The sequence below is a fragment of the Mandrillus leucophaeus genome, unplaced genomic scaffold (assembly GCF_000951045.1).
Source record: "Mandrillus leucophaeus isolate KB7577 unplaced genomic scaffold, Mleu.le_1.0 Scaffold624, whole genome shotgun sequence".
In the NCBI taxonomy this organism is placed as follows: Eukaryota; Metazoa; Chordata; class Mammalia; order Primates; family Cercopithecidae; genus Mandrillus; species Mandrillus leucophaeus.
The window spans coordinates 665,634-689,442 of NW_012106742.1; the positions used below are offsets into that span (position 1 = coordinate 665,634).

A 23,809-nucleotide genomic window follows, 5' to 3' on the forward strand; every position below is an offset into this window, starting at 1 on the left:
ACTGTGTTAGCCAGGATGGTCTCGATCTCCTGACCTCGTGATCCGCCCGCCTCGGCCTCCCAAAGTGCTGGGATTACAGGCGTGAGCCACCGCACCCAGCCTAGATGTTTTTAAGATTAATTCTTAATTTAGATCTCTGGCACTATAGAAGGTAGGGATTCCTAGTGTTATCAGGAGAAAATTTTGATAGATTCTTTTACTTGTTGCTGAAAAATTTCTTGATTCAAATCAAGTTATTCCACTAGTAGATCTCCACAATTTCCTTAGTATCAGTAGATCTGATCTATTTTGTTTGTCTGAGATTTTTTTCTTCATTATTTACAGTGAATCTTCCTCTACAATTTCATCTAACCAGAGTCAGGAGTCTGGTTATCAGAGCGGCCCAATTCAGTCGACAACCTATACCTCCCAAAATAATGCTCAGGGCCCTCTTTATGAACAGAGATCCACACAGACTCGGCGGTACCCCAGCTCCATCTCTTCATCACCCCAAAAGGACCTGACTCAGGCAAAGGTAGTGGCTTCGTGAACCCCTGGGAATTGGTTAGGAGAATAGTGGGCAAAAATTCCTTAAATATTAGTGTTTTACTTTTCAGCAAGTGGTGCAAAGAAACTTTGGAAGTAGTGATTGAGAATATGAAAAAGGCACACATCTGTGATTAGTGAATTAAAAGTTCTTATCAGCAAACCTGGAGACTGATGAGTCAGGAAACCATTCTCTTGTACAAAAAATTCATTGTCACTGGTAGAATCAGTCTCAAGTGCGTGTCCTGTCTTCTGGGAAGATGTGATTGCCAGATTTCTGGGTGCATGTCAGTAGACCTCACCTTGCTATGTCCTGGCATGGTGAGGGAGACAGCATATGCCAGAGGTGATGATGAGTGACTGTCAGATGCTGCCAGTGGAATAGGTGGTATGACTGAACTGTTGTACTCATCCTTCCCCAAAAATCACTGAATGTGGACTTTGGGCCTTTCCTCTATCTGTTTTAGGTTTGGGGTGTCTTCAGCAATTTGTAGAGTTTCCTTCTTTTGCTTTTGGTCACACAGTGTTGGTATATCTCAGTTCTGTTGTTTAATTTTTGTTACTATTTTGGTTTTTTGGATAGTCTGCATTGTATTAATATTAATCCTTTTGGTTAATTTACAGAATTTCTCCTAAAGATTTGTTGACCAAAATAAAGCTGAATCAGTGCTAACTTGCCTCATTCACATGAGTTTGTCTGTTTCTTGCTCTTCTGTTTTTTTTTACCAGAATGGCTTCAGTTCTGTGCAGGCCACGCAGTTACAGACCACACAATCTGTTGAAGGTGAGTGTTCTTCAGGCTTTTCCCCTCTTACGTTTCTGGTTTTCTATCTTAAAATGGTGATAATCCATTAGTTCCCTTCATTGGACAAATGAGACCTATGCTGTGTAATTCTCAGCATTAAAGAAAAAAGATTCTACGTAATACAGTCCACTGTTAAATAACTCATCCTCTTGTCTTTGGAGCAGCCTGGGACTGTAGTCACCGCTTATAGACATTCCCTTTTTTCTGATAAGTGGACTTCCTTCTTTCTATGTTTCTAGGTGCTACAGGCTCTGCAGTGAAATCTGATTCACCTTCCACTTCTAGCATCCCCCCTCTCAATGAAACGGTATCTGCAGCTTCCTTACTGACGACAACCAATCAGCATTCATCCTCCTTGGGTGGCTTGAGCCACAGTGAGGAGATTCCAAATACTACCACCACACAACACAGCAGGTGATTTGGGGTGAGGATGGAGGTTGGGGTTGGTGAATAGCAGTAACAGAGCTCTCTGGTTCTTTCTTATTCCCTTGACCTGGCAGAGACCACATTAGCCCTGCTTTTGTGATAAGTGGGTGACCTGAGAACTGTGGGAAGTGAAGACAGAGGAGGCTTGTTTTAATTTTCCCCTTTTCAACATCCACTTTTGCTTTAACTGCTGACTAGCCCTGGCTGGGCATTGTGCTTAACATATATATGATCTCAGACCTCCTTGGTGTCTCATATTATCTCTTATTTCCTTGTTATGTTCTTGACTGAAGCTCTAGGTCAGGTAACTATAGCACTATGGCTGATGGCAACCTCTTTTATTCTGACAGCACGTTATCAACGCAGCAGAATACCCTTTCATCATCAACATCTTCTGGGCGCACTTCGACATCCACTCTTTTGGTAAGTGTGATGCAGAGAGGGATGTGTGGTTTTCTTACACTTAGAACTATCCAACCCTAAGATTGTCCCAAGAGAGAATTATTGAAAATTTCTTCATGAGTCAGCAAAATAATTGATTTGAGGTTGCAGGAAAACGAGTAAAGGGATGTTAGGAAGCCAAGAGAGGCAGAACAATCCCTAAACATTGAGCTCTGGGCCATTGCTAAAAGCCCTGAAAGTGACTTTCTGACTTTTTCCCCCTACTGAATATATAGTTGGGCTTTGTATGCTTTAATAAATTCTGGAAGAACATACCTTTCTAACTGGTAGGGCTGTTCTCTTTTCTTGGTCTTGGGTATGCCAAACATGAGTTCTGAAAAGAATCAGTGCAAGGCTGGACATTTTTGTGAAGGTAGATGCCAGTTGAGAGCTTTTGGTCCAAGAGTCAATTTTGTTGTTTCGATTTGTAACAACTATTAATAGAATTAAGCTGAGCCTGTAAAGGGAAGGACCCATTTTGGACAAAAGTGTCAGATTTGCCAGAAGCCTGGGAGATATGAGGGCTAAGGCTCCTTTAGGAGTCTCTGTTCAAATACACAGTTTCAGGTTTAAAGTCAGAATTGTGGCCAGGTGCAGTGGCTCACCTCTGTAATCCCAACACTTTGGGAGGCCAAGGCAGGAGGATTGCTTGAGCCCAGGAGTTTGAGACCAACCTGAGCAATACAGTGAGACCTCATCCCCACACAGATTTTTTGAAGGTTGGCCAAGCCTGGTGGTACACTCATAGAGTCCTAGCTACTCGGGTGGCTGAAGTGGGAGGATTGTTTGAGCTCCGGAAGCCAAAGTTGCAGTGAGCCAGTATTGCACCACTGCACCCCAGCCTGGGCAACAGATGGGACCCTGTCTCAAAAAAAAAAGTAAAATCAGAATTTTTGCTTTCTCCTAGTCCACAAACTGGTCTCAACTAGTAAAGAAAAGTTGGGGAGAGAAAGCTGTGATGTATTTTTTACATCTCAACTCTCTCTGTTCCTTTATGAACCAATGTTAGTCTCTGAGGAATCTGTCTCCATTTGCGTTACTGTCTTTCTGAACAGGATGATGATGTGCAGTGAGTGTGTTACCATTCGAATGCCAGATGAGTCTTGAGGAATATGTAGCTGGAGATTATTTCTAACTACTTTAGCAGAATGTACTTTGGTACCTTGCCTACTTGGTCTCTTTAATTAGGAAGTTGACATAATAATATATTCAGCAGGAGGGATTGTCTTATCTTATTTTTCCTGACCTGTGACGCTGATCTCTTTTCTTCTTCTCTCTTCCACTGCTCCCCCTTTTGAAGCACACAAGTGTGGAGAGTGAGGCGAATCTCCATTCTTCCTCCAGCACTTTTTCCACCACATCCAGCACAGTCTCTGCACCTCCCCCAGTGGTCAGTGTCTCCTCCAGTCTCAATAGTGGCAGTAGCCTGGGCCTCAGCCTAGGCAGCAACTCCACTGTCACAGCCTCGACTCGAAGCTCAGTTGCTACGACTTCAGGTAGTCTTGCATAAGCAGATGGCATTCCTCTGGGATGGAAGAGGTAAGTAATTGTGTGATAGGATAAAAATGTAATTTCTCTTTTAGGAAAAGCTCCTCCCAACCTCCCTCCTGGGGTCCCGCCGTTGTTGCCTAATCCGTATATTATGGCTCCAGGGCTGTTACATGCCTACCCGGTAAGTGGGACTAAAGGATCTTCTTCAAAAGGTGAGGATGCTGTGGCTGCTCTTTTTATAGCTCTGGCTTCAGATGGACCCCTGTGAATACCAAAACTTGCACATACTCAAGCCCTGCAGTTGGCTCTGTGGAATCCATGTATATGGGTTTTGCATTCTGTAAATGTGACTGTATTTTTGATCTGTGTGTCTGGTTGGAAAAGATTCACGTATAAACAGCATGCAGTTCAAACCTGTGTTAAGGGTCAACTGTAATTAAAATATAAAATAAATGAGGAATTGCCACATGTAATCAAACTGGTTTTTAATCTTTGCAGTTTTGGAAAAAGTACTAATGGACTAAACTGAGGCCAACCCATCTATTGTATATCTGCTCTGGTTTATGGTGCACACATGTATGCATGTGTGTGTGCACAATATGTATGTATATGTGTGATGAGAATATCTGCCCTGTTTGAAATACAACTTCTGGGCCTCAGAAGCCAAAGGCCAGAATGTTCATCTAGAATCCTTTTTAGTGTCTTAGATAATTATGACTATTATTTTATTTTCTGAGACAGATCTTGCTCTTTTACCCAGGCTAGAGTGCAGTGAAACAATCATAGCTAGCTCACTGCAGTCTTGAACTCTGGGCTCAAGCAATCCTCTCACCTCAGACTCCCCAAGTAGCTAAGACTACAGGTGTGCATCCCCATGCCTGGCTAAGTTTGAAAAATTTTTTTTAGAGACAGGGTCTTCGTATGTTGCCTAGGCTGGTCTCAAAATCCCAGGCTCAGGTGGTCCTCCTGCCTCAGCCTCTCAAAGAACTGGGGTTATATATAGGCCTGAGCCACTACTCCTGGCCCTAAGAATTATTTTCTCTGATTTGATTAAATCTGTAACTCTTGAGTGTATTTGCTGGTCTGGCCTGGTTAGAGGAAAGTTTCCTGACTCAGTCTGGGACTTTGAGAATAAGTGGGTGGCTGATAGTAGTAGTAGCTTTTTGCCCTAGTGTCTTCTTGACCTTCAAGTATTTGGTAGCTATTAAGATGAAGGGTATATGAAAAAGTTTTAAAAAAGATACCTGTTCCTGCCCTCAGAGACAAAGTCTAGATAAATATTATACTGCTGACACATCCAAATAACACAGTTACACATTTTTAATGTGTAGTCACTACCTTAAAACCCTGAAATTGGAGAAAAGTAAAATATTCTTTATGGAGGAGATTATTTTTAAGCCAGATTTTGAAGAGTATAAGAGACAGAGAGTTGTAGAATAGAGAGTAAAACTGGTTGTTCATGTATATTTTGTGTCTACTCTATTGGTATCAAGAAGCCAGCCTACTAGAATCAGTAGTATTTAGCTCAAGGAAAGCTTCAAGACCTTTCATGAATCATTTAATCTCTTTGTACTTTACTGCTTTTTCCTTAAATAAAATTGAAGGAAATAATCCGTGTCCTGTTCTAACCCAGAATGAGGATGAATATTCTGTTGAATTAGCTTGTCTCTTGGCTCCTTAGTTTGCTAACATCATGACCAGTTCCTGTTATTGCTATATATCTGTATCTTTCAGCCACAAGTATATGGTTATGATGACTTGCAGATGCTTCAGACAAGATTTCCATTGGTGAGTATGTGGGATAGAGCTTTGGAAAATAAAGTAGTCTTAAAATTAGTGTTGGGAGAATTACCTCAGTCACAGACATAGCTCTTTCCCATCCCAGTCCTCCATACACTCTGATCTAAGGCATATTAGAATATAGGGATTTGGGGGAGGGTTTCCAATAGAAGATAACTTTTTTTTTTTTTTAAAAGACAAAGTCTCACTCTGTCTCTCAAGCTGGAGTGCAGTGGCGTCATCTTGGTTCATTGCAACCTCTGCCACCTGGGTCAAAGCCTCAGCCTCCCGAGTAGCTGGGATTAAAGGGGCCCGCCACCACCCCTGGCTAATTTTTTGTTTGTATTTTTAGTAGAGTTGGGGTTTCGCCATCTTTGCCAGGCTGGTCTTGAATTCCTGACCTTGTGATCCACCTGCCTCTGCCTCCCTAAGTGCTGAGCTTACAGGCGTGAGCCGCCGCACCCAGCCTTTTTTCTTCTTTTTTTAAATCAGAGTTGTGGCATCTTAGTAAATGCCATTTAACCTAATCTATAGCCTAGTAATCTGGAGCACTCAGGGTGCTTTTTGTTTGTCCCAGTCACTTTAAATTACAGAATGATCTGTTTTCTCAGTAGAATAAGCTTGGTATAAACTGATAGGGATGGCATCTAAAGTGCTGAAAATATTGGTCCTCATGGACTTTGACATATTCTCAAGTGGGCATACCCGTAGACCTTGCCTGACTGTGCTCATGGCCAGGCAAGGGGGACAGTGTATGCAAGAGTAATGTGGAGTTTGTGCTAACTCTAGGCAGCTTAATTAGCGACTGGATAAATTGCACAACTCTCACATTCTTCTGTTCTTTCCTCTGTGGAAATAATACTCATGCTGGGGAATGAGTGACATTGAATGTCTGCTCTTTTTTTCCCTCTTTTCTAGGATTACTACAGCATCCCATTTCCCACACCCACTACTCCGCTGACTGGGAGGGATGGTAGCCTGGCCAGCAACCCTTATTCTGGTAGGATTGGGATGGGACTAAATAAATAAAAAGGGAGATAGTGTTGGGATTGATGGCAGAAACCTGATTGGTAGCAAGAAGGAATGTGATAAATCAGGATTGGTAGATTCAAAATCCTGCTAAAGTTGGGCATGTAGTGGCTTTTCCTATTCATCCCACTTTCTGTTGTCTCCCTGTGATTTCTAGATGATATCTTAGCCAGGCATGGTAGCACACACCTGTAGTCTCAGCTACTTGGGAGGCCAAGGTGGGAGAATTGCTTGAGCCCAGGAGTTCAAGACCAGCCTGGGCAACATAGCAAGACCCCATCTCCAAAAAAGTGATATCTTGACTTAGTTTCAAGCCATTTGCTAGCTTTTTCCAGGAAGTACAGTGGTCGATGTGGTCTTCTCTGCTCATCTCTGCCCCTTTATGCTACTCACAGTGGCAATCTCACTGCCTTGCTAGATCTGGGGCCTTCTTCTTTTACCTGACCTATCATTGTCCTCATTGACTTACCATTTTCCCTGATCCATCATTGTCTTTCAAGTCCAGCATGGGGTATTCCCCATGGAGGAGAAGAGGGGAGGGAAGAAGGGGGAAGATGAAAGAGAACACAAGTGGGCAGAGAAATTGTGCAGGTGCCTTATTCCAGGAGCCTGTCCCTGCCATAGCATTGCACAGTTATTCAACACTAGTCCTTGGCTTACAGCAACTGTGCTCAGTATATGCTGAGCAACACTAATTGGAGCCACTCAGAAATGTAATTCAAGGAATTGAACTTTAATAGTCTTTGAACAGGATCTCCTGGAATCATGTGAAACCAGAAGAGGTAATTCTGCATTGGTATTGGGGTGAAAGAGGCAGGTACATTTAGCCTCTCCTGTCACAGGTGACCTCACAAAGTTCGGCCGTGGGGATGCCTCCTCCCCAGCCCCGGCCACAACCTTGGCCCAACCCCAACAGAACCAGACGCAGACTCACCATACCACGCAGCAGACATTCCTGAACCCGGCGCTGCCTCCTGGCTACAGTTACACCAGCCTGCCATACTATACAGGGGTCCCGGGCCTCCCCAGCACCTTCCAGTATGGGCCTGCTGTGTTCCCTGTGAGTACCTGGCTTTGGTCACTCCTTGTGGTGAAGGATCCTAGCCCTGGACACTATTCTAGCTGCTTTTAAGGATCAATGACTTCAATAATGGATGAGGAGGAACAGTTTCCACCTCTGGCCTGTTTTTGGCCTGGTGCAGGGTGATGGGGGAATGGGGCTGGAATTGGTGGAATTAGGATAGGGATTGCCTGGTCTTAGAATTTGCCAAAGGGAGAATATGATACCATACAGCTTTGCTTCACTCAGATTCATTCATTCCCTGCTGCCATTGTCCCTTTTTCTTCCTCCAAACTACCAATTCTTGACTTCATTAGTAGATTCTAGAACGGTTAGTAAGGAGCTAATTTCACTAAGCAAGCTGTGGTCAACCTGCATCAGGATAGGTAGCCATCTGAATGTCCAGTACCTGGAGCAGGACAAGTGGGACAGATGGTATTCTGCTGCCACGTCACTGCAAGTCTGGCCTTTTTGCTCTTTAGGTGGCTCCTACCTCTTCCAAGCAGCATGGTGTGAATGTCAGTGTGAATGCATCGGCCACCCCTTTCCAACAGCCGAGTGGATATGGGTCTCATGGATACAACACTGGTAAGCTGACCTTGTCCCTGGCTCGGTGGTATCTGTGGGGTGTTATTAGATAAATTTCAGGGAGGAAGACTTGGTGCTTAAGAAAATGGGGTTGGTGAGGGTGTACCGCTGCCCCAGGTATGATTGTTAATACTTGGCTGACTTGGGTATCTGTGGGAGCAGCACCAGCAGAGGAGCTTGATACTAGGACATGTGTCCACTCTTTGTGACAGGAATGCCCAAGAGTATGTGTTGGCTTTTAGAATATGTTGGTTGGCCAAAAGTGTGGGTGGAAGGTAGGGCAAGGAGCCCCAAGATTTTGCTGAAATGTCAGTGGAGGCAAGTGTTGATAATATGTATGGCACTGATAATACAAAAGGGGGTATATTCACTGAGTAGTAGCATTAAGTGGGTTCATAGCTAGCAGACTACGATAAGTTTGGCTTAAATCACTTTGTAGCACTACTTTTATGTGTCCTTTTTTATTCCCTAGCTAGAAGACCTAAACCATGGAGGAAAAGGAGTAGGCGTGACTATTACTCAATAAAGTGGGAACTGTACTGGGAGAGTTGGGCCTTTAGGTTCCTTCATTTGTATGGCTGGTCTCTTTGCAAAGTCCGTTTACATATGTGATGGCAGGAGGGAATTGTAGGAATCCTCTGGATGGGTACTTACCTAAAAGATACTCAGCCTCTCCCTTGCTTCCATACCTGACATCTGTGCTCTACTTTTGGAGGACAGGGAGCGAGAAGAAATCTTTGAATAATATAATTGTACTTTTTCAGCGACTTGTAGATGAATAGGGGAGGAGCAGGTTTCTGTGATTGCTTAGGATTGGGGATGGGGGTTGTCCTTCAAAGCTGTCAGCTCAGTTACAGTTTCATGGTGATTTGGATAGAGCAGCATGTGTTCTTCACCCTTATGTGGGCTCTGGGTGGGTCAGTTGCCCACAGTTTTCAATAATTGGGAACAGCACAGAAGGCAGTAAGGACTAGGAACTGATAGCCAGGTGGAGCTTTGAACTGTGCTTTATGAGTTAGAGTGGGTCATCAGTTAAATCCTGAGAAGCTCCATTGAGATTTAATACATAGACTCCTTGTGGCCACTCCTCTTATCGAGCAAGGTCCACCCTGAATCTTGGTGGGGAGGATTATAAGCTTTTTGACTTGGAGTGGTGGCCCCGTTCTGAGGACATTAGGTTGAAGTCTTAGTTGGACCAGGTTCACAAATTTTAAGAGGTAGGTGATTGATAATATAGGAGAATTGGCATACCTGATTCTAGAAATCCCAGCTTCTTGCCTCCCTTCAGAATTCAGAAACGTATTATATCAGCCCTTGAGAACCCCTAGTTCCCAACCCCACAAAGGGCTTTTGTCATTCCATTCATTTATTTTTATGTATTTGATTCCTTTTAGGAAGAAAATATCCACCCCCTTACAAGCATTTCTGGACGGCTGAGAGCTAATTTGGCCCAAGGCTGGGGGCTGTGTTTTGTGTGTGTGTATAAATTTGCACTGAAGTCTTGTTTCAGAAACCAGACCACTGAGGAGAGCCTGCTGAGCTGAGGCCATGGCCTGCGTGGCTTGGGGAAATGAGTTGGTGGATACCCTCTGGGCTTTTGAACTTGCCCCTCCCCCATTTCCCTCTCCCCCATGTGTCTGACCCTGTCTTACCCATTTCAAGTTCAAGCGGTGCAGCACCTTCGAAGCATCAATGCACACACCCGCTGTTGCTTTTGATTTCTGGAAGGCATGTAGTTTCAACTTGTAACAAAAATATTTGTAGTCTTCAATAAACTGTGGTATTTCTTTAGCTAACTCTGGCGTTCTTTCCGTGCATGTCTTTCTGGACACTAGGAACCAATGCTGTGCTATGAATGAAGGGTGGAGGGTGGCCTTTTTAATCAAACCCCAGCATAGCCAAAGAACTATTAATTTTTCAGTATGGTAGTTTCATGAAGGTGGGGGGAGGGGAAATAGCCTCAGTTTCCTGCCTGTTGATTGGTTGGTAAAGGAAACTTTGTAGAAATCCCCAATTCTCTATGTTTATGTTGCTTCATTTTTCCATTTAGATCTTTCCTTTGCCTCTTACATAAGCAGTGGGGGAAAGGACAAAAAAGTTTGGAGTGTCATGTCATGGTGAAAGGCAAAAGAGATAGTGTTCAGAGCTGTTAGAGAAGTATCTTCCAAGGCTTAATTCCCGCATCTATCTGGTTCCTAAAGGCCAAGTGGCTAAGATCTGATAAAGTCATTAGTGATCAGCTAGTTGATGACTCAGGCTCTGTGGAGACTATGCTATCCTGGAACATTGTTCTTAGTCCCTTGATGGCTTTTCAGAAATCTTGGATTATCAGTTTTGCATTTGCGGGTATAAGCTAAGGATGTGTGGGAGCGGTTTGGTCAGACATCTCCTTGACTGTGGAAATTCTAATTCCCTCCCAGTCCAGCTAGCATACAACATTAGCCCTTTGTTTATACAGTTAATGTGGACAGTGAGATCACCACCCTGGGTTAATTAGAAACCAAAGTATTCAGCTTTCCTTGTATTTGTTCCCAGCCCTTTGGAGTAATTTTGTTCTGTGGAGTGTGACCACCTTTCCCAGGGGCTGCCATGGTGGGAGAGAGAGATTCATGTTTCTGTGCCCTGCTGCCCACGTGATACTGGTATTGTCACTGTTTGGAAATAAGTAGGGGGTGTTGATGTTGGAAGGAAAGCAAGAGAACTCTGTAGTCTGAAGATCTTTCTAATAACTGGTAAGGGGTAGTGAAATCAGTACCCATTATTTTCTAGGTCTCTAATACTATCATTGAGATTATTATGGCTACTACAGAGTATTATGGTTCCTGCATTCCCAGTCCCTTCAACCTCATATCCAAGATAAGGCCTCTGGACTAGAAGTTATTTTTAGCCTAAACTCTGGAAAGAATGAGATCAGGTAGGGGCACACTGGAGCTGAATTCCTCCCTACCACCCAGCTTGAACATCCAGTTAGTCATTTCTGCCATTCCTAGATATAGGCAGCCTAGCCTCACTGCAGAGAGTGACCAAATACGCTTTTTTTTTTTTTTTTTTTTTTTTTTTGCCTTTGCAGTAAATTGTCTCTTTTGGTTTGACTTAAAAATGTTCTACTTATATCCTGTTTATTCCACCTTTACTCTCAACTCTTCCACACAAACTATTAGCTTAAGCCTTTTCCATAACTGAACCTTCTGTTCTTAAAAGTTATGACTGTTACCCAGTGATTTGCTAGATGGGCACCTCAGGTTTGAAAAGGGAACGGAAAAAATACCCATTAGCCCCTTAAGATATCGTTCCCTTCTTTTACTGTCTTTAGACAGTTGATGCTTTGGAGATAAGGAAGTATTTTCTCTTGCTTGGTTTTCTGTAGTTCTGTTATTTTTCCTAGTTAGTGTTTGCCCCTCCCAGGAATTATCTGGACTTAGGATGTTGGGAAGTTTTTCCAGATTAAGATACCACTTCAAAAGTGACTGTTCAAGATGGGCTTAACTTTGGAAGGCTGCCTTTGTCTGAGGCATTGGGAGGATTTGGGTTCTAGAGTTTGAATTGTGGGTGAATGGAGGATTCCTTATTTGTGATTTGGCCACTCTAGTACAGTGCTTCTAAAACACTTTTCCATCAGTGTTCCTGACAGCAGAGGAGAAGGAAATGTGTACCTCTGATGGGAAGGATCCAAGGGCATAGACAGAAAGGCAAAGTTTTTCTGAAGCTTCGTTTTATTTTTATAAAAACTAATATATCTTTTTAAAATCATGCTTTATATTCCTAAATTACTTACTTTTCTTCAAATCTTTGTTTAAAAATGGAAAGTTTAAAAGATGTTAGATTATTTATTTCATGGCTTTTCCTATCTCCTTGACCCATTGCCTTATACCCCAGGTGATAGAGTATAGTATGAGTATTTGAGGAGTACAAATTAAAATGACATGTTGTACTACTCTGGTTTCTTTAAGGTTGTAGTGGTTAGTAGGGAGTTTTCAACAGGAAATATAAGAGTTGGGGTATGGGTTAGAACTTTATCTTACAGAGAAGCTGAAGTTGTATACTGAAAATGACGTGGTTTTTGTGTTCCACCTAGGCTATAGGAGATGGCCTACACCTGTCTACCTATCCCTCGCCACCCCACTACACTTAGGCTTAAATTGTGTACATGGAAATTGATCTTGATGGCAGGCCTTTACATATTAAGTTTAAAGATTTAGCCTAGATGCTCCAAGACTAAAGAAGCTGGACTGGCTGAGCTGAGGCTATGAGAATGAGAGTGCCCTTGGGGATTAAAGTGAACTGCTCCTCTCGTACTTATGCAGTGGAGGCATGGATTTTGAGCCCAGAAATGTCACTTCAGGAGGAGAGAGGGCCAGACTGCCCGAGTCTCCAGAAATAAAACTGAGTGGAGTTTGGGTGGATTGATTTGAAATGGACATTAAAATTAAAAGTTTATTATATTCCTGCTAGACTTTGGCACAGAAGTGTTTTGAAACAGTATATGCTAGTGAGGTTTGGTCATATTCCCTTGCCCACCAAAAAAACAACCTCACTCTCTCATGTATACTCAACACACACCTGGAAAGGTCCAAAGAACCCTTACGAAGCTTTTGTTTCATAAACTCTTAACTCTCAGGACTGACGTGAAGCTGGAAAATCAACCAAAATTCCCTTGCATTGGTATAGCTAGAAAGGCTACAGATACCACCTCAGGAATAAGGGCCAGGTAGCTAGCTGAGCTAATCCTCCTGTCTGTTTCCTCCTCCCCCAGGTGTTTCAGTCACCTCCAGTAACACGGGCGTGCCAGATATCTCGGGTTCTGTGTACTCCAAAACCCAGGTAGGTGCCTGGCTCTGGACAGAAGTGGAAAAGAGATAGACAGAAGAGGTGGAGTTGTAATGGTAGAAATACAGTGGACAAGAACAACCCTAGGAGAGGTGGCAGGAAACCCATCCTACTTTTTCTAAATGAAAGGTCTTCTCTAGACTTCACTTCCTCTAAGAAGTTAAAATTTAGCCCTCTGAGAAAAAAACAAGAGAAGTGTAATAGGAAGGTGAAGCGTGGCAAATTGTTTAATGTGTCATGTGATTTACTGTGCAACTCTCCTGGCCCCTTTTCCTACCTACTCCCAACCTTTTTCATGACTTTTCAAGAGAGTAAGTATGAGAGTGACAGGAAACTAGTTCATTCCATTCTTTGAGTAAATCTGTAACAGTGGGAGTGGGAAAGGAGACACCTAGTAACTAATGAAGCATTTGAGTGATCCACAGGTTTGTTATGTTGCTTTTATCCCCCATCACCATAAATACTTAAAGTTTGTTATTAAGCACTGGGGGTCTGGGGCGGGGCACTTCATGAACAAGACCTTCAACACTTCAAATATCTCAGTATGTGTTTGTTTCTTTTGAAATATCCATGGAGTTCTTTTTGTTTTTGTTTTTGAGACAGAGTCTTGCCCTGTCACCCAGGCTAGAGTGCAGTGGTGCAATCTCAGCTCACTGTCAACTCCATCTCCCGGGTTCAAGCGATTCTCCTGCCTCAGCCTCCTGAGTAGCTGGGATTACAGGCGCCTGCCATCACGCCTGCTAATTTTTGTATTTTTTAATAGAGATGGGGTTTCACCATCTTGGCTAGGCTAGTCTTGAACTCCTGACCCCATGATCCACCTGCCTTCCCAAAGTGCTGGGATTACAGGTGTGAGCCACCGCGCCCAGCGGAGTTATTATTTATTTATTATTATTATTTTTTAAAGGAATATTGGAAGGGATAGGAACACTTGGTTTGCTTTTTTTTTTTCTTGGAGACAGTCTCAAGAAGTCACCCGGACTGGAGTGCAATGGTGGAATCTCAGCCTTCTGAGTAGCTGGGGCTATAGGTGTGTACCACCAGGCCTAATTTTTGTATTTTTGTTTTTTGTTTGTTTTGTATTTTGTATTTTTGTTTTTTGGTAGATACAGGGTTTTGTCATGTTGCCCAGGCTCATCTTGAACTCCTGGGCTCAAGCAATCCACCCGCCTTAGCCTCCCAAAAGTGCTGGGGTTACAGGTGTGAGCCACCATGCCCAGCCTGGAGTTCTAAGTTCAAATTTCATGATGTTCAAATATGACATTCAGTTTTACAAAGTGCTTCCTCATTTCATCCTCTTATTTAGTCTTTTTGTTTGTTTTTGGTTGTTTTTTTTTTTTTTTGAGACGGAGTTTCACTCTTGTTTCCCAGGCTAGAGTGCAATGGCGTGATCTTGGCTCACCACAACCTCCACCTCCCGGGTTCAAGTGATTCTCCTGCCTCAGCCTCCCGAGTAACTGGGGTTACAGGCATGTGCTACCATGCCTGGCTAATTTTGTATTTTTAGTAGAGACCGGGTTTCTCCATGTTGGTCAGGCTGGTCTCAAACTCCTAACCTCAGGTGACCCGCCCACCTTGGCCTCCCAAAATGCTGGGATTACAGGCGTGAGCCACTGTGCCCAGCCCTTTTTTTTTTTTTCTTTTCTTCAGATGGAGTCTCCCTCTGTCTCCCAGGCTGTAGTGCAGTGGCACAGTCTTGACTCACTGCAACCTCTGCCTGCCAGGTTCAAGTGATCCTCCTGCCTCAGACTCCCAAGTAGCTGGGATTTACAGGTACCCGCTACCACGCCTGGCTAATTTTTGTATTTTTAGTAGAGATGGGGTTTCACCATATTGGCCAGGCTGGTCTCGAACTCTGTGTGATCCGGCCATCTCGGCCTCCCAAAGTGCTGGTATTACAGGTGTGAGCCATCGTGCCCAGCCTATTTGATCTTTACAACAGGTTTGTAGTGTCCCTGTTTTGTATCTGACGAAACTGAGGCTAAGAGGTTGAGTAGTTTGCCTAGGTTCACACAGTTATTAAATAAGAGCAGAGCTGAGACTGAGACCTGAATATGTGATTTCAAGTGTACTGTGCCTTCTGTGACACCATGCTGCTTTCTGAGGGTCAGGGAGCTTGAGCTCAGGAAAATCCCAAGATTGGTTTGCTGATCCCTTTTACTCTGTCTCCTCCTGGCCTCCTGGATAGCAGTCCTTTGAGAAACAAGGTTTTCATTCCGGTACTCCTGCTGCTTCCTTCAACTTGCCTTCAGCCCTAGGAAGTGGGGGCCCCATCAATCCGGCCACAGCTGCTGCCTACCCACCTGCCCCCTTTATGCACATTCTGACCCCCCATCAGCAGCCGCACTCTCAGATCCTTCACCATCACCTGCAGCAGGATGGCCAGGTAATAGCCCTTCCCCCTCTCTCCTTTCCCTTCCTCTTCCTATCCCTTAAAACTGCCTTCCCTTTCCTTTTCTTACCCTTCCTCACCACCACCTTCACCCAATCCCTCCCCAGCGCCAGTCATGGGCACACAGCACATACAGACACAAGCGCACATAACACGAGCGGCCGGCAAAGGATATCTCAGAGAAGGGGCCAGATTGAAACCTTTTTTGCCCAATTCCTTTGGTGCCCTTCTCCTCCTGTGCCACAGTTGTCCTCATCCCATCAGACCTGGGTCACACCTCCCCTCTTTCCTCTCCCAGCCTTCCCTCTTCCCTGACATTTTAGCTTTCCCTTCTAATGGTGGAGTTCTATTGTCAAAGTTTGTCCCTTTATTTTCCATATATCCTGGTTCTGCCTCAGCTACCATATTTGCAGATGATTCTCTGTTGCCAGCGCCAGCAGGAGGAGCAGGTAATGAAATTGAATGATCATATGCTTGAACCCACTCCTTTTCAGTCCCCATTTCACCTTCACAGCCTCAGGGAACTTGAAAAGACTGCGCGGTCACAAATCGGGATACACAAACACAAACACCTTGCTGAGCTCTCTGGCCTCCCCTTCCTCTCTCCTTCTCCCCTCCCCAACACCCTCTTTATCTTTGTACCCTTCCCCAACTGTGGAAAACATTTGGTTACCAGAATGGAAAAGATTATTGGGGCAGCATCTGCAGCCTGAGGCCTCAGACTGCCTCTCGTACCTGCCTGAAATGGGCTCACAGATGCGATGTGTGGTAGGGGTGGGGATCTGTGGGGCAATGCAAGTGGCCTCTTGAGAGCTCCATTATAGGTGGCTGGAGCTGGAATAAGGACTTCCTTCCTCTCAAAGACAGCTTTCCAAATTGAGGCATTCATGGGGATCAATGGAAATGAAATTGCCTCGTGATCACTCATCTCCAAGAGCAGGGGAGAGAAGGGGTAGTAGGAGAAGGTAGAATTGAAAATGAGTAGAACTAACTCACTACCTTATCTCCAAAGGTATCTTGCCCTCTTCATCTTTTCCCTATTTAAAAGTCAAAAATGCCTTCCTGCTTGTAAGAAAGGGGCTTTAGCAGCTATGCAGACTAAATTTTCTATGGTTCTAATAGTAGTGAGGGGAATGGGAGAGCAAGACAGTTTGCACATCTCCACCTGAAGATGTTACAAATTTGTACCACTAACTAGACACCTTTTTCCTCCCCATCATCCTCCCATTCCCCTGCAGACGGGCAGCGGGCAACGTAGCCAGACCAGCTCCATCCCGCAGAAGCCCCAGACCAACAAGTCTGCCTACAACAGCTACAGCTGGGGGGCCAACTGAGGCCCTGACCCTCTTCTCCCGGTCCCATCTTCTGAGAGGGCTTCTCAGCCTGGAAACTATGGAAACAACATCAAAGAGAAAGGAATGTGGGGGGTTTCCGCTGCCCCCCACCCCCAGCGGCCCACCCCATGCCTCAGCTTCATGTCTGTCCCATTCCTATACCATCCCCACCCTGTTGTATGTATTATAGGATTTGTATTTTCTCCTTTTTTTTCCCCCCTTCCATTCCTTCTCCCCTCTTGCATTCAAGATTATGAAACTTTGCTATGGGCCCTGCCCTTCCTTTGCTTCCTCCTGTTCACCCTGGTGGTGTACGGATGAGGTGGGGAGGTGGGACCCCCAAATATATATCAGCCCAACAGCCCTAAGTCTCCTCCTTTATTATTAGGAAAACAACAACAACAAACAAAAAAAAAATGGCGTCATGAATATGAACAGCATTGTCAGATGAATTAGTTGAAGTGTTTTTTTTTTTTTTTTTTTTTTTTGTACTGTGTCCTCAAATTTAATGGATTAATGTGTCTTGTATATATAAAAAGAAAACCTCTACCTTCAGCCTCTGCCTATTCTTGCTCCGTCTAGGACATCCTCAATTTCGTCGATGACCAGCTTGGTGAATAAGTATTACTGTACCAACGGGGCCTCCTCTAGCAGGCCCCTGAAGGCAGTGGAATAAAATGAAATCTTCGCCCTTTAAGAACTCCTGACCTTAATGTGGTAGTAGTATCTTGTCCTTGAGGGGATTTCCTTCCCTTCACCCCTAAGACTTTCACAACCTGTTGACTGGAAAGAACCACCACAAATCTTCATTTCCTCCAGAAACTGCTACATCTACAGCCGATTTCAGGCAGTAAAGGGAGAGGGATAGAGGAGATTGGGTGGAAAATGGAGAGGATCAAGAAGGAGCTGAGACCATTTCAAAGGAAAAAAATGGCTTTATAGAGTTTTAAGTTATGACTTAAATGGGTCCAGGTAAATAAACTAAAAAGAAGTGAAGGCAACATGTATCGTCTGACAGAACTAAATCTTGGAGTAGTGTGACGGATAAAAGACTACATACTGGGTACAGTGTACACTGCTCGGGTGATGGGTGCACTAAAGTCGCAGAAATCACTAAAGAACTCATCCATGTAACCAAACACCACCTGTACCCCAAAAACGAAATAAACCAAAACCTTGGGGCACATTCCCCCTAGGAATGGACTACTGTAGTAGTTGCTTCTTGGGTGCTTTTCTGTGACATAGCTATACCCAATTCTTTGAAAAAGAATCTAGAGCCAAGTCTGGCTTGGGGATGGGGTACAGGGAGAGACAGGTTTCGGATAGGCTTTGAAAATCGATACAACAGTAAACAAAATGAGGCCAGTCGCTTTGGGAGGCCAAGGTGGGCAAATCACCTGAGGTCGGGAGTTCGAGACCAGCCTGGTCAACATGGTGAAACCCCGTCTCTACAAAAAATACAAAAGTAGCCGGGCAGGGTGGCATATGACTGTAATCCCAGCTACTCAGGAGGCTGAGGCAGGAGAGAACCTGGGAGGCGAAGGTTGCAGTGAGCCGAGATGGTGCCACTGCACTCCAGCCTGGGAGACATGAGAGAAAAATTTGTAAAAAAAAAAAAAAAAAAAAAAAAAAAAGATACCAAAGGGATACTTCTTTATCGCCCCCAATTTGTTCCTTCTCAGGACACAACTAGTTTCCCTTCCCTTACAAATCCTTTGTCTTGCTGGTTGCAGAGCCTGCTTAGATAAAAGAATCCTATATGGTTATAACAAACTCCCTAGTAGCTAGAGAGGTGGAAGAAGTTAAGTCCATGCGTCTCTTATGTCTTGATCTCTTCTCTGGGGAATTCAATACTAGAAAGAGCTTGGAAAAGCATTTTGTTCATCCCTCTAACAGCAGACGTCACCCAGGTCAGTCAAAAGGAACGCCCGAGTAAGAGGCGAGGTGGCTTCTGCTGTTAGGCTGGCCAGCCCCGGGGGTGGGGAGGTTGAGGGATGCCATCAAGCCGGTTCATCTGTGCGGCTGGGCTGCCCTCTGGCGGCTTTATGCGGGTGCCATCCAGAGTCAAACCCTCGAAATCGCTTTTCGGACTGAGTTGTCTCCAGAAAGAAGAACAGGTTTAGGAGGAAGGCGGTCATAGGAAACTGAAAGTGCGTCACGCTCACTCCCGTCACGGAAACTGGTCTCTAAAAGGTGGAGTAAGGTAAAGCCTTTCAAATTTGAGGAAGACTTTCCGTCCCGCCTCCCTTGCATGTCCGGCTTACAGTCGTTTACGACAGTGTCAGGATCGCGGGCTTGCTTTCCGGTAGCGTGGGCTGACGCCTCGCTCAATTTCCCACAGGGCTGCGCAGGTTTGCCCCTTCTGCGAATGGACCACTGGAGGGGTTCAAAGGTTCGCGTCCCAATACGGGAATGAGCCTCTTTGATCTCTTCCGGGGCTTTTTCGGCTTTCCTGGACCTCGGAGGTGAGAGTAGGTCCGGCTTGGACAAGGGTGGGGGTCGTCTGAGGGGAGCTTGACCCCTACGTCTTATTTTTTGGAAAAACATCCTCTGTCCCACTCCTTCAACTCCTGTAGAGAGGACAGAAGTCGCAACATTGAATACACACCCCGCCAGTAACCAAGGCGGTCGTTAAGAGGAGAAACAGCAAACTAAGCCTTTCTCCAACCTGGGGTGATGCAACAGGGACCCGGGCGGGGAAGACAATGGGGGTCGGGAGAATAGGACAGTGAGCAAGTGAGCAGGACCTTGGGAGAGAGGGGAGGGACTCTGGGGGAAGGTGTAAGAAGGGAGCTGCGAGCTGAGGTCTGACTTTGATTAAAAAAAAAAGAAAGAAAGAAAGAAAGAAAGAACTGTCAGCCATTGTATTAATGTTTTGATGCGGCAACCAGTCCTCCGACCCTCTCCCCAGCTTCCCAGACCCCTTGCTCTTGTCCCACTTTGCCACCCATGAGTTGATTTTATGGCTTAAATCGTGCTGACATCTTGGTGGCCAACCTGCCTCCACTTTCAGCCACAGAGATCCCTTTTTTGGAGGGATGACTCGAGATGAAGATGATGATGAGGAAGAAGAGGAAGAAGGGGGTTCATGGGGCCGTGGGAACCCAAGGTTCCATAGTCCTCAGCACCCCCCTGAGGAATTTGGCTTCGGCTTCAGCTTCAGCCCAGGAGGAGGGATACGTTTCCACGATAACTTCGGCTTTGATGACCTAGTACGAGATTTCAATAGCATCTTCAGCGATATGGGGGCCTGGACCTTGCCTTCCCATCCTCCTGGTGTGTGGCTTTCCCTGAGGGACAACCTGCGGTTTCTAGTGGGTTGGTGGGTGAAATAAAGAGCCTGCAGGGAGTAGCTGGGGGATGGGAAGTGTGAGAAAACTGATGATTTCAGGGAGATTTATAGAGCCCAAGTCCTTTCCCACCCCAGCAAACACCTGCCACCTTTCTGCAGAACTCCCAGGTCCTGAGTCAGAGACACCTGGTGAGAGACTGCGGGAGGGACAGACACTTCGGGACTCAATGCTTAAGTATCCAGATAGTCACCAGCCCAGGATCTTTGGGGGGGTCTTGGAGAGTGATGGAAGAAGTGAATCCCCCAAACCAGCACCAGACTGGGGCTCCCAGAGACCATTTCATAGGGTGAGTATCCCATCGGGTCCTAAAGTGAGAGCTTGTGAGAGACCACTAATAAAGTGCAAAGACTAGCCAGGCGCGGTGGCTAACGCCTGTAATCCCAGCACTTTGGGAGGCCAAGGGTGGATCACCTGAGGTCAGGAGTTCGAGACTAGCCTGGTCAACATGGTGAAACCATGTCTCTACTAAAAATACAGAAAATTAGCCGGGCGTGGTGGCGGGCACCTGTAATCCCAGCTACTCGGGAGGCTGAGGCAGGAAAATTGGTTGAACCCAGGAGGTGGAGACTCATGTCAAAAAAAAAAAAAAAAAAAAAGAAAAATTCAACTTTTTTTTTTTTTTGAGACCCAGCCTTGCTCTGTTACCCAGGCTGTGGTGCAGTGGCACAATCTCAGCTCACTGCAACTTCCAATTCCCAGATTCAAGCGATTCTCCTACCTCAGCCTCCTGAGTAGCTGGGATTACAGTCACCTGCCAAACGCCTGACTAATTTTTGTATTTTTAGTAAAGGCGGTGTTTCACCATATTGGCCAGGCTGCTTTCGAGCTCCTGACCTCAGGTGGTCCACCCACCTTGGCCTCCCAAAGTGCTGGAATTACAGGTGTGAGCCAACATGCCTGGCCAAAGATTGCAATTCTTGTTTGAATCTGATAGCCTTGGGCTGGAATCCTAAGCCCTCCCTTTAGTGTTTTCTGTTTTCTCTATTAAGCTTGTGGTATTTTCTTTGGGGGGGAGATGGGTGTTCTCTTTCTTAAAAAAAAAACAATAAACCACCACTGGTCTAGATAATTCTTGGATAAGGCAGGATTGTGCACAGAGTATAGGCATATATCAGTTCAGGAAGTCTTTCTGGTAGAAGGATACATAAAACAGCCAGGAAGGAGGAAGGAGTGTATAAATAAAGCTATTCGGAATGGAATTATCTCCCCCGGGGCAGTGGGTTTTGGAGCTCAGGATTAGTTTGAGGTCTATGACCTTTCAAATTTCAGATTAGAAGATGTCTTTTCACTTACTATGGTTTCTTCTGCAGTTTGATGACATATGGCCTGTGGACCCCCATCCTAGAACCAGAGAGGACAATGGTAAGTCTGGAGGAAGGGGAGGTTTATCAGCCTTTTGTTATTCTTCTGAAGTTCTGTCCATTTTCCCTCCCTGAAGTTTCTTCCTGTACACTTGTCTCCTTTTTTCCCTTGGACTCTTTCTCTCCTGCTTCTTCATCTCTCTGCTCTTCCAGATCTTGATTCCCAGGTTTCCCAGGAGGGTCTTGGCCCGGTTCTACAGCCCCAGCCCAAATCCTATTTCAAGAGCATCTCTGTAACCAAGATCACTAAACCAGATGGGGTGAGTTGAAAGAAAGAGGTAAAGGAAATTGTGGCCAGGGAATGAATGCCCTGAAACAGGAATCTCTGTAAATAAACAGGGATCTCTGTAAAGAAACTGCTGAGAGTTATCTTTAGTGATGTGAGGAATATGGTGGGGACTTCTCCTTGTAGATAGTGGAGGAGCGCCGGACTGTGGTGGACAGTGAGGGCCGGACAGAGACTACAGTAACCCGACACGAAGCAGAGAGCAGTCCTAGGGGTGGTAAGTTAAAAGACAAAGGGGTTCATCTCAAGATTCCTTGGGGAAGGGAACTCTTACTCTTCTACCCTTGAATATTATTTCTCTCCTTTGCTTCTGCCTGGTCTCTTTCATTTAGCCTATTTGTGTGTATGACTTTCTTCCTTAGATCCAGAATCACCAAGACCTCCAGCCCTGGATGATGCCTTCTCTATCCTGGACTTATTCCTAGGACGTTGGTTCCGGTCCCGGTAGCCTTGTTAACCCTCAGAGGCCTTCAAAGTCCTTTCCACCTTTCACCCATTGCCTACCATTAATAAGCTTAGCTTCTCCTCTTGCCACCTCAGGGGCTTGGATATGTGGAATAGTGAATTGGGGGCATGTCAGTTTGTCACTCACCCAAACTGACCAATAAAACTTTTATTTATGCTAATTATTTGTCTTGGTTTTGTCAAGGCTATTTCAGTTTCTAGAACCATCCAACACTTCCGAAATTATCTTGGTCCTCTACCTTCTCCTTATTCCTTAACTTTTTATTCTACATCTAAAACCTGAGTAGAAAGTGATTTTTCTTTCTCAAGCAAGAAATAAATTAAAAAAGAAAAAAAAGAGGCCAGATTTGGTGGCTCACACCTGTAATCCCAGCACTTTGGGAGGCTGAGACAGACAGATCACCTGAGGTCAGGAGTTCAAGACCAGCCTGGCCAACGTGGTGAAACTCCGTCTCTACTAAAAATACAGAAATTAGCTGGGCATGGTGGCGGGTGCCTGTAATCCCATGCTGAGGCAGTAGAATCACTTGAACCCAGGAGGCGGAGGTTGCAGTGAGCCGAGACTGTGCCATCGCACTCCAGCGTAGGCAACAAGAGCAAAACTCCATCTCAAAAAAAAAAAAGAAAAGAAAAATGATTTTTCTTACTGAGGAGATAACTAGAAATAATTTCAGGAAAACTTCTAGAATTTCTAGAAAGAGATACATCAGATTCCCAAAAAAGGGTGTGGGTGTGGAAGTGTGGATCACTGACTGGAGAGTTCATGAGGTAACTGAGGAAGTACATGGGTAAATTTTCCTTACTTTACTGGCCTTAAAAAAATTGTTATGTGGCTGGGCGTGGTGGCTCACGCCTGTAATCCCAGCACTTTGGGAGGCCGAGGCAGATGGATCATGTGAAGTCTGGAGTTCGAGATCAGCCTGACCAATATGGTGAAACCCCGTCCCTACTAAAAATACAAAAATTAGCCAGGTATGGTGGCACATGTTTGTCATTCCAGCTTCTTGGGAGGCTGAGGTAGGAGAATTGCTGGAACTCAGGAGGCGGAGGTTGCAGTGAGCTGTGATCATGCCATTGCACTCCAGCTTGTGCAAAAAGAGCAAAACTCCATCTCAAAAAAAAAATTATTATGTATGTTAGAGAAAATACACCAGGCACAAATGTTACTAGGTCCTTTTTTCTTTTTGAGGCAGGGTCTCATTCTGTCACACAGGCTAGAGTGTAGGGGAGTAATGTTGGTTCACTGTAGCCTCGACTTGAGCTTAATACTTCCACCTCAGCCTCCTGAGTAGCTGGGACTACAGGCATACACCACCATGCCTAGCTAATTATTTTTTCTTTTTTTTGGTTTTTTATTTATTTACTTTTTGTATTTTTTGCAGAGACGGAGTTTTGCCGTGTTGCCCAGGCTTCCTTTTCTCATTATAAAAGTTTTTAATCCGGTGTGTTAGACTGCACATATCATCCCAGCTACTTGGGAGGCTGAGATACGAGGATTACTTGAGCCCAGGAGGTGGAGGTAACATAGCAAGATCCTATCTCTAAAATATATATATAGATTTATATGTGTAACATAAATATTATATAGATTTATATGCATAATATATAATACAAATATATAATATATATTATATAATATATAAGATA

General features: G+C 44.8%; 2 protein-coding genes across 8 annotated transcripts in view; both read left to right on the forward strand.

Annotated features, from left to right (window-relative positions):
* Window positions 1-17,900, forward strand: part of UBAP2L (ubiquitin associated protein 2-like) — a 75,669-nt gene extending 57,769 nt beyond the window's left edge. The window contains exons 14-27 of the mRNA XM_012000329.1: window positions 325-514; window positions 1,255-1,309; window positions 1,570-1,744; window positions 2,107-2,179; window positions 3,498-3,693; window positions 3,781-3,869; window positions 5,423-5,476; window positions 6,386-6,467; window positions 7,339-7,556; window positions 8,039-8,144; window positions 12,898-12,965; window positions 15,160-15,357; window positions 15,762-15,812; window positions 16,602-17,900. Of these exons, the coding sequence (XP_011855719.1) occupies window positions 325-514; window positions 1,255-1,309; window positions 1,570-1,744; window positions 2,107-2,179; window positions 3,498-3,693; window positions 3,781-3,869; window positions 5,423-5,476; window positions 6,386-6,467; window positions 7,339-7,556; window positions 8,039-8,144; window positions 12,898-12,965; window positions 15,160-15,357; window positions 15,762-15,812; window positions 16,602-16,697 (1,651 nt within the window). The 3' untranslated portion in view covers window positions 16,698-17,900. The remainder of the gene's footprint in view (window positions 1-324; window positions 515-1,254; window positions 1,310-1,569; window positions 1,745-2,106; window positions 2,180-3,497; window positions 3,694-3,780; window positions 3,870-5,422; window positions 5,477-6,385; window positions 6,468-7,338; window positions 7,557-8,038; window positions 8,145-12,897; window positions 12,966-15,159; window positions 15,358-15,761; window positions 15,813-16,601) is intronic.
* A 997-nt stretch (window positions 17,901-18,897) lies between these two features.
* On the forward strand, window positions 18,898-22,323 carry HAX1 (HCLS1 associated protein X-1). 7 transcript variants are annotated; one of them, XM_012000332.1, is made up of 7 exons: window positions 18,898-19,162; window positions 19,711-19,973; window positions 20,149-20,336; window positions 21,361-21,412; window positions 21,565-21,671; window positions 21,824-21,914; window positions 22,060-22,323. In XM_012000332.1, the coding sequence occupies exons 1-7, from the start codon at window positions 19,110-19,112 to the stop codon at window positions 22,143-22,145; spliced, it is 840 nt and encodes a 279-aa protein (XP_011855722.1). In that variant the 5' UTR covers window positions 18,898-19,109; the 3' UTR covers window positions 22,146-22,323. The 7 variants fall into 7 exon arrangements, 6 of the variants coding, with proteins under 6 accessions (XP_011855722.1, XP_011855721.1, XP_011855724.1 ...); XR_001008270.1 differs by having other exon boundaries at window positions 18,917-19,162; window positions 21,565-21,675; XM_012000331.1 differs by having other exon boundaries at window positions 18,917-19,162; window positions 20,125-20,336.
* Window positions 22,324-23,809: the final 1,486 nt, after the last annotated feature.

Bases quoted from the DNA above. Each gene is read 5' to 3' on its own strand.
- HAX1 (XM_012000331.1), top strand. From the start codon at position 19,110: ATGAGCCTCTTTGATCTCTTCCGGGGCTTTTTCGGCTTTCCTGGACCT. The intron at 19,163-19,710 runs GTGAGAGTAGGT...CTCCACTTTCAG, and splicing joins GGCTTTCCTGGACCTCGGAG to CCACAGAGATCCCTTTTTTG. The intron at 20,337-21,360 runs GTGAGTATCCCA...TTTCTTCTGCAG, and splicing joins CCCAGAGACCATTTCATAGG to TTTGATGACATATGGCCTGT.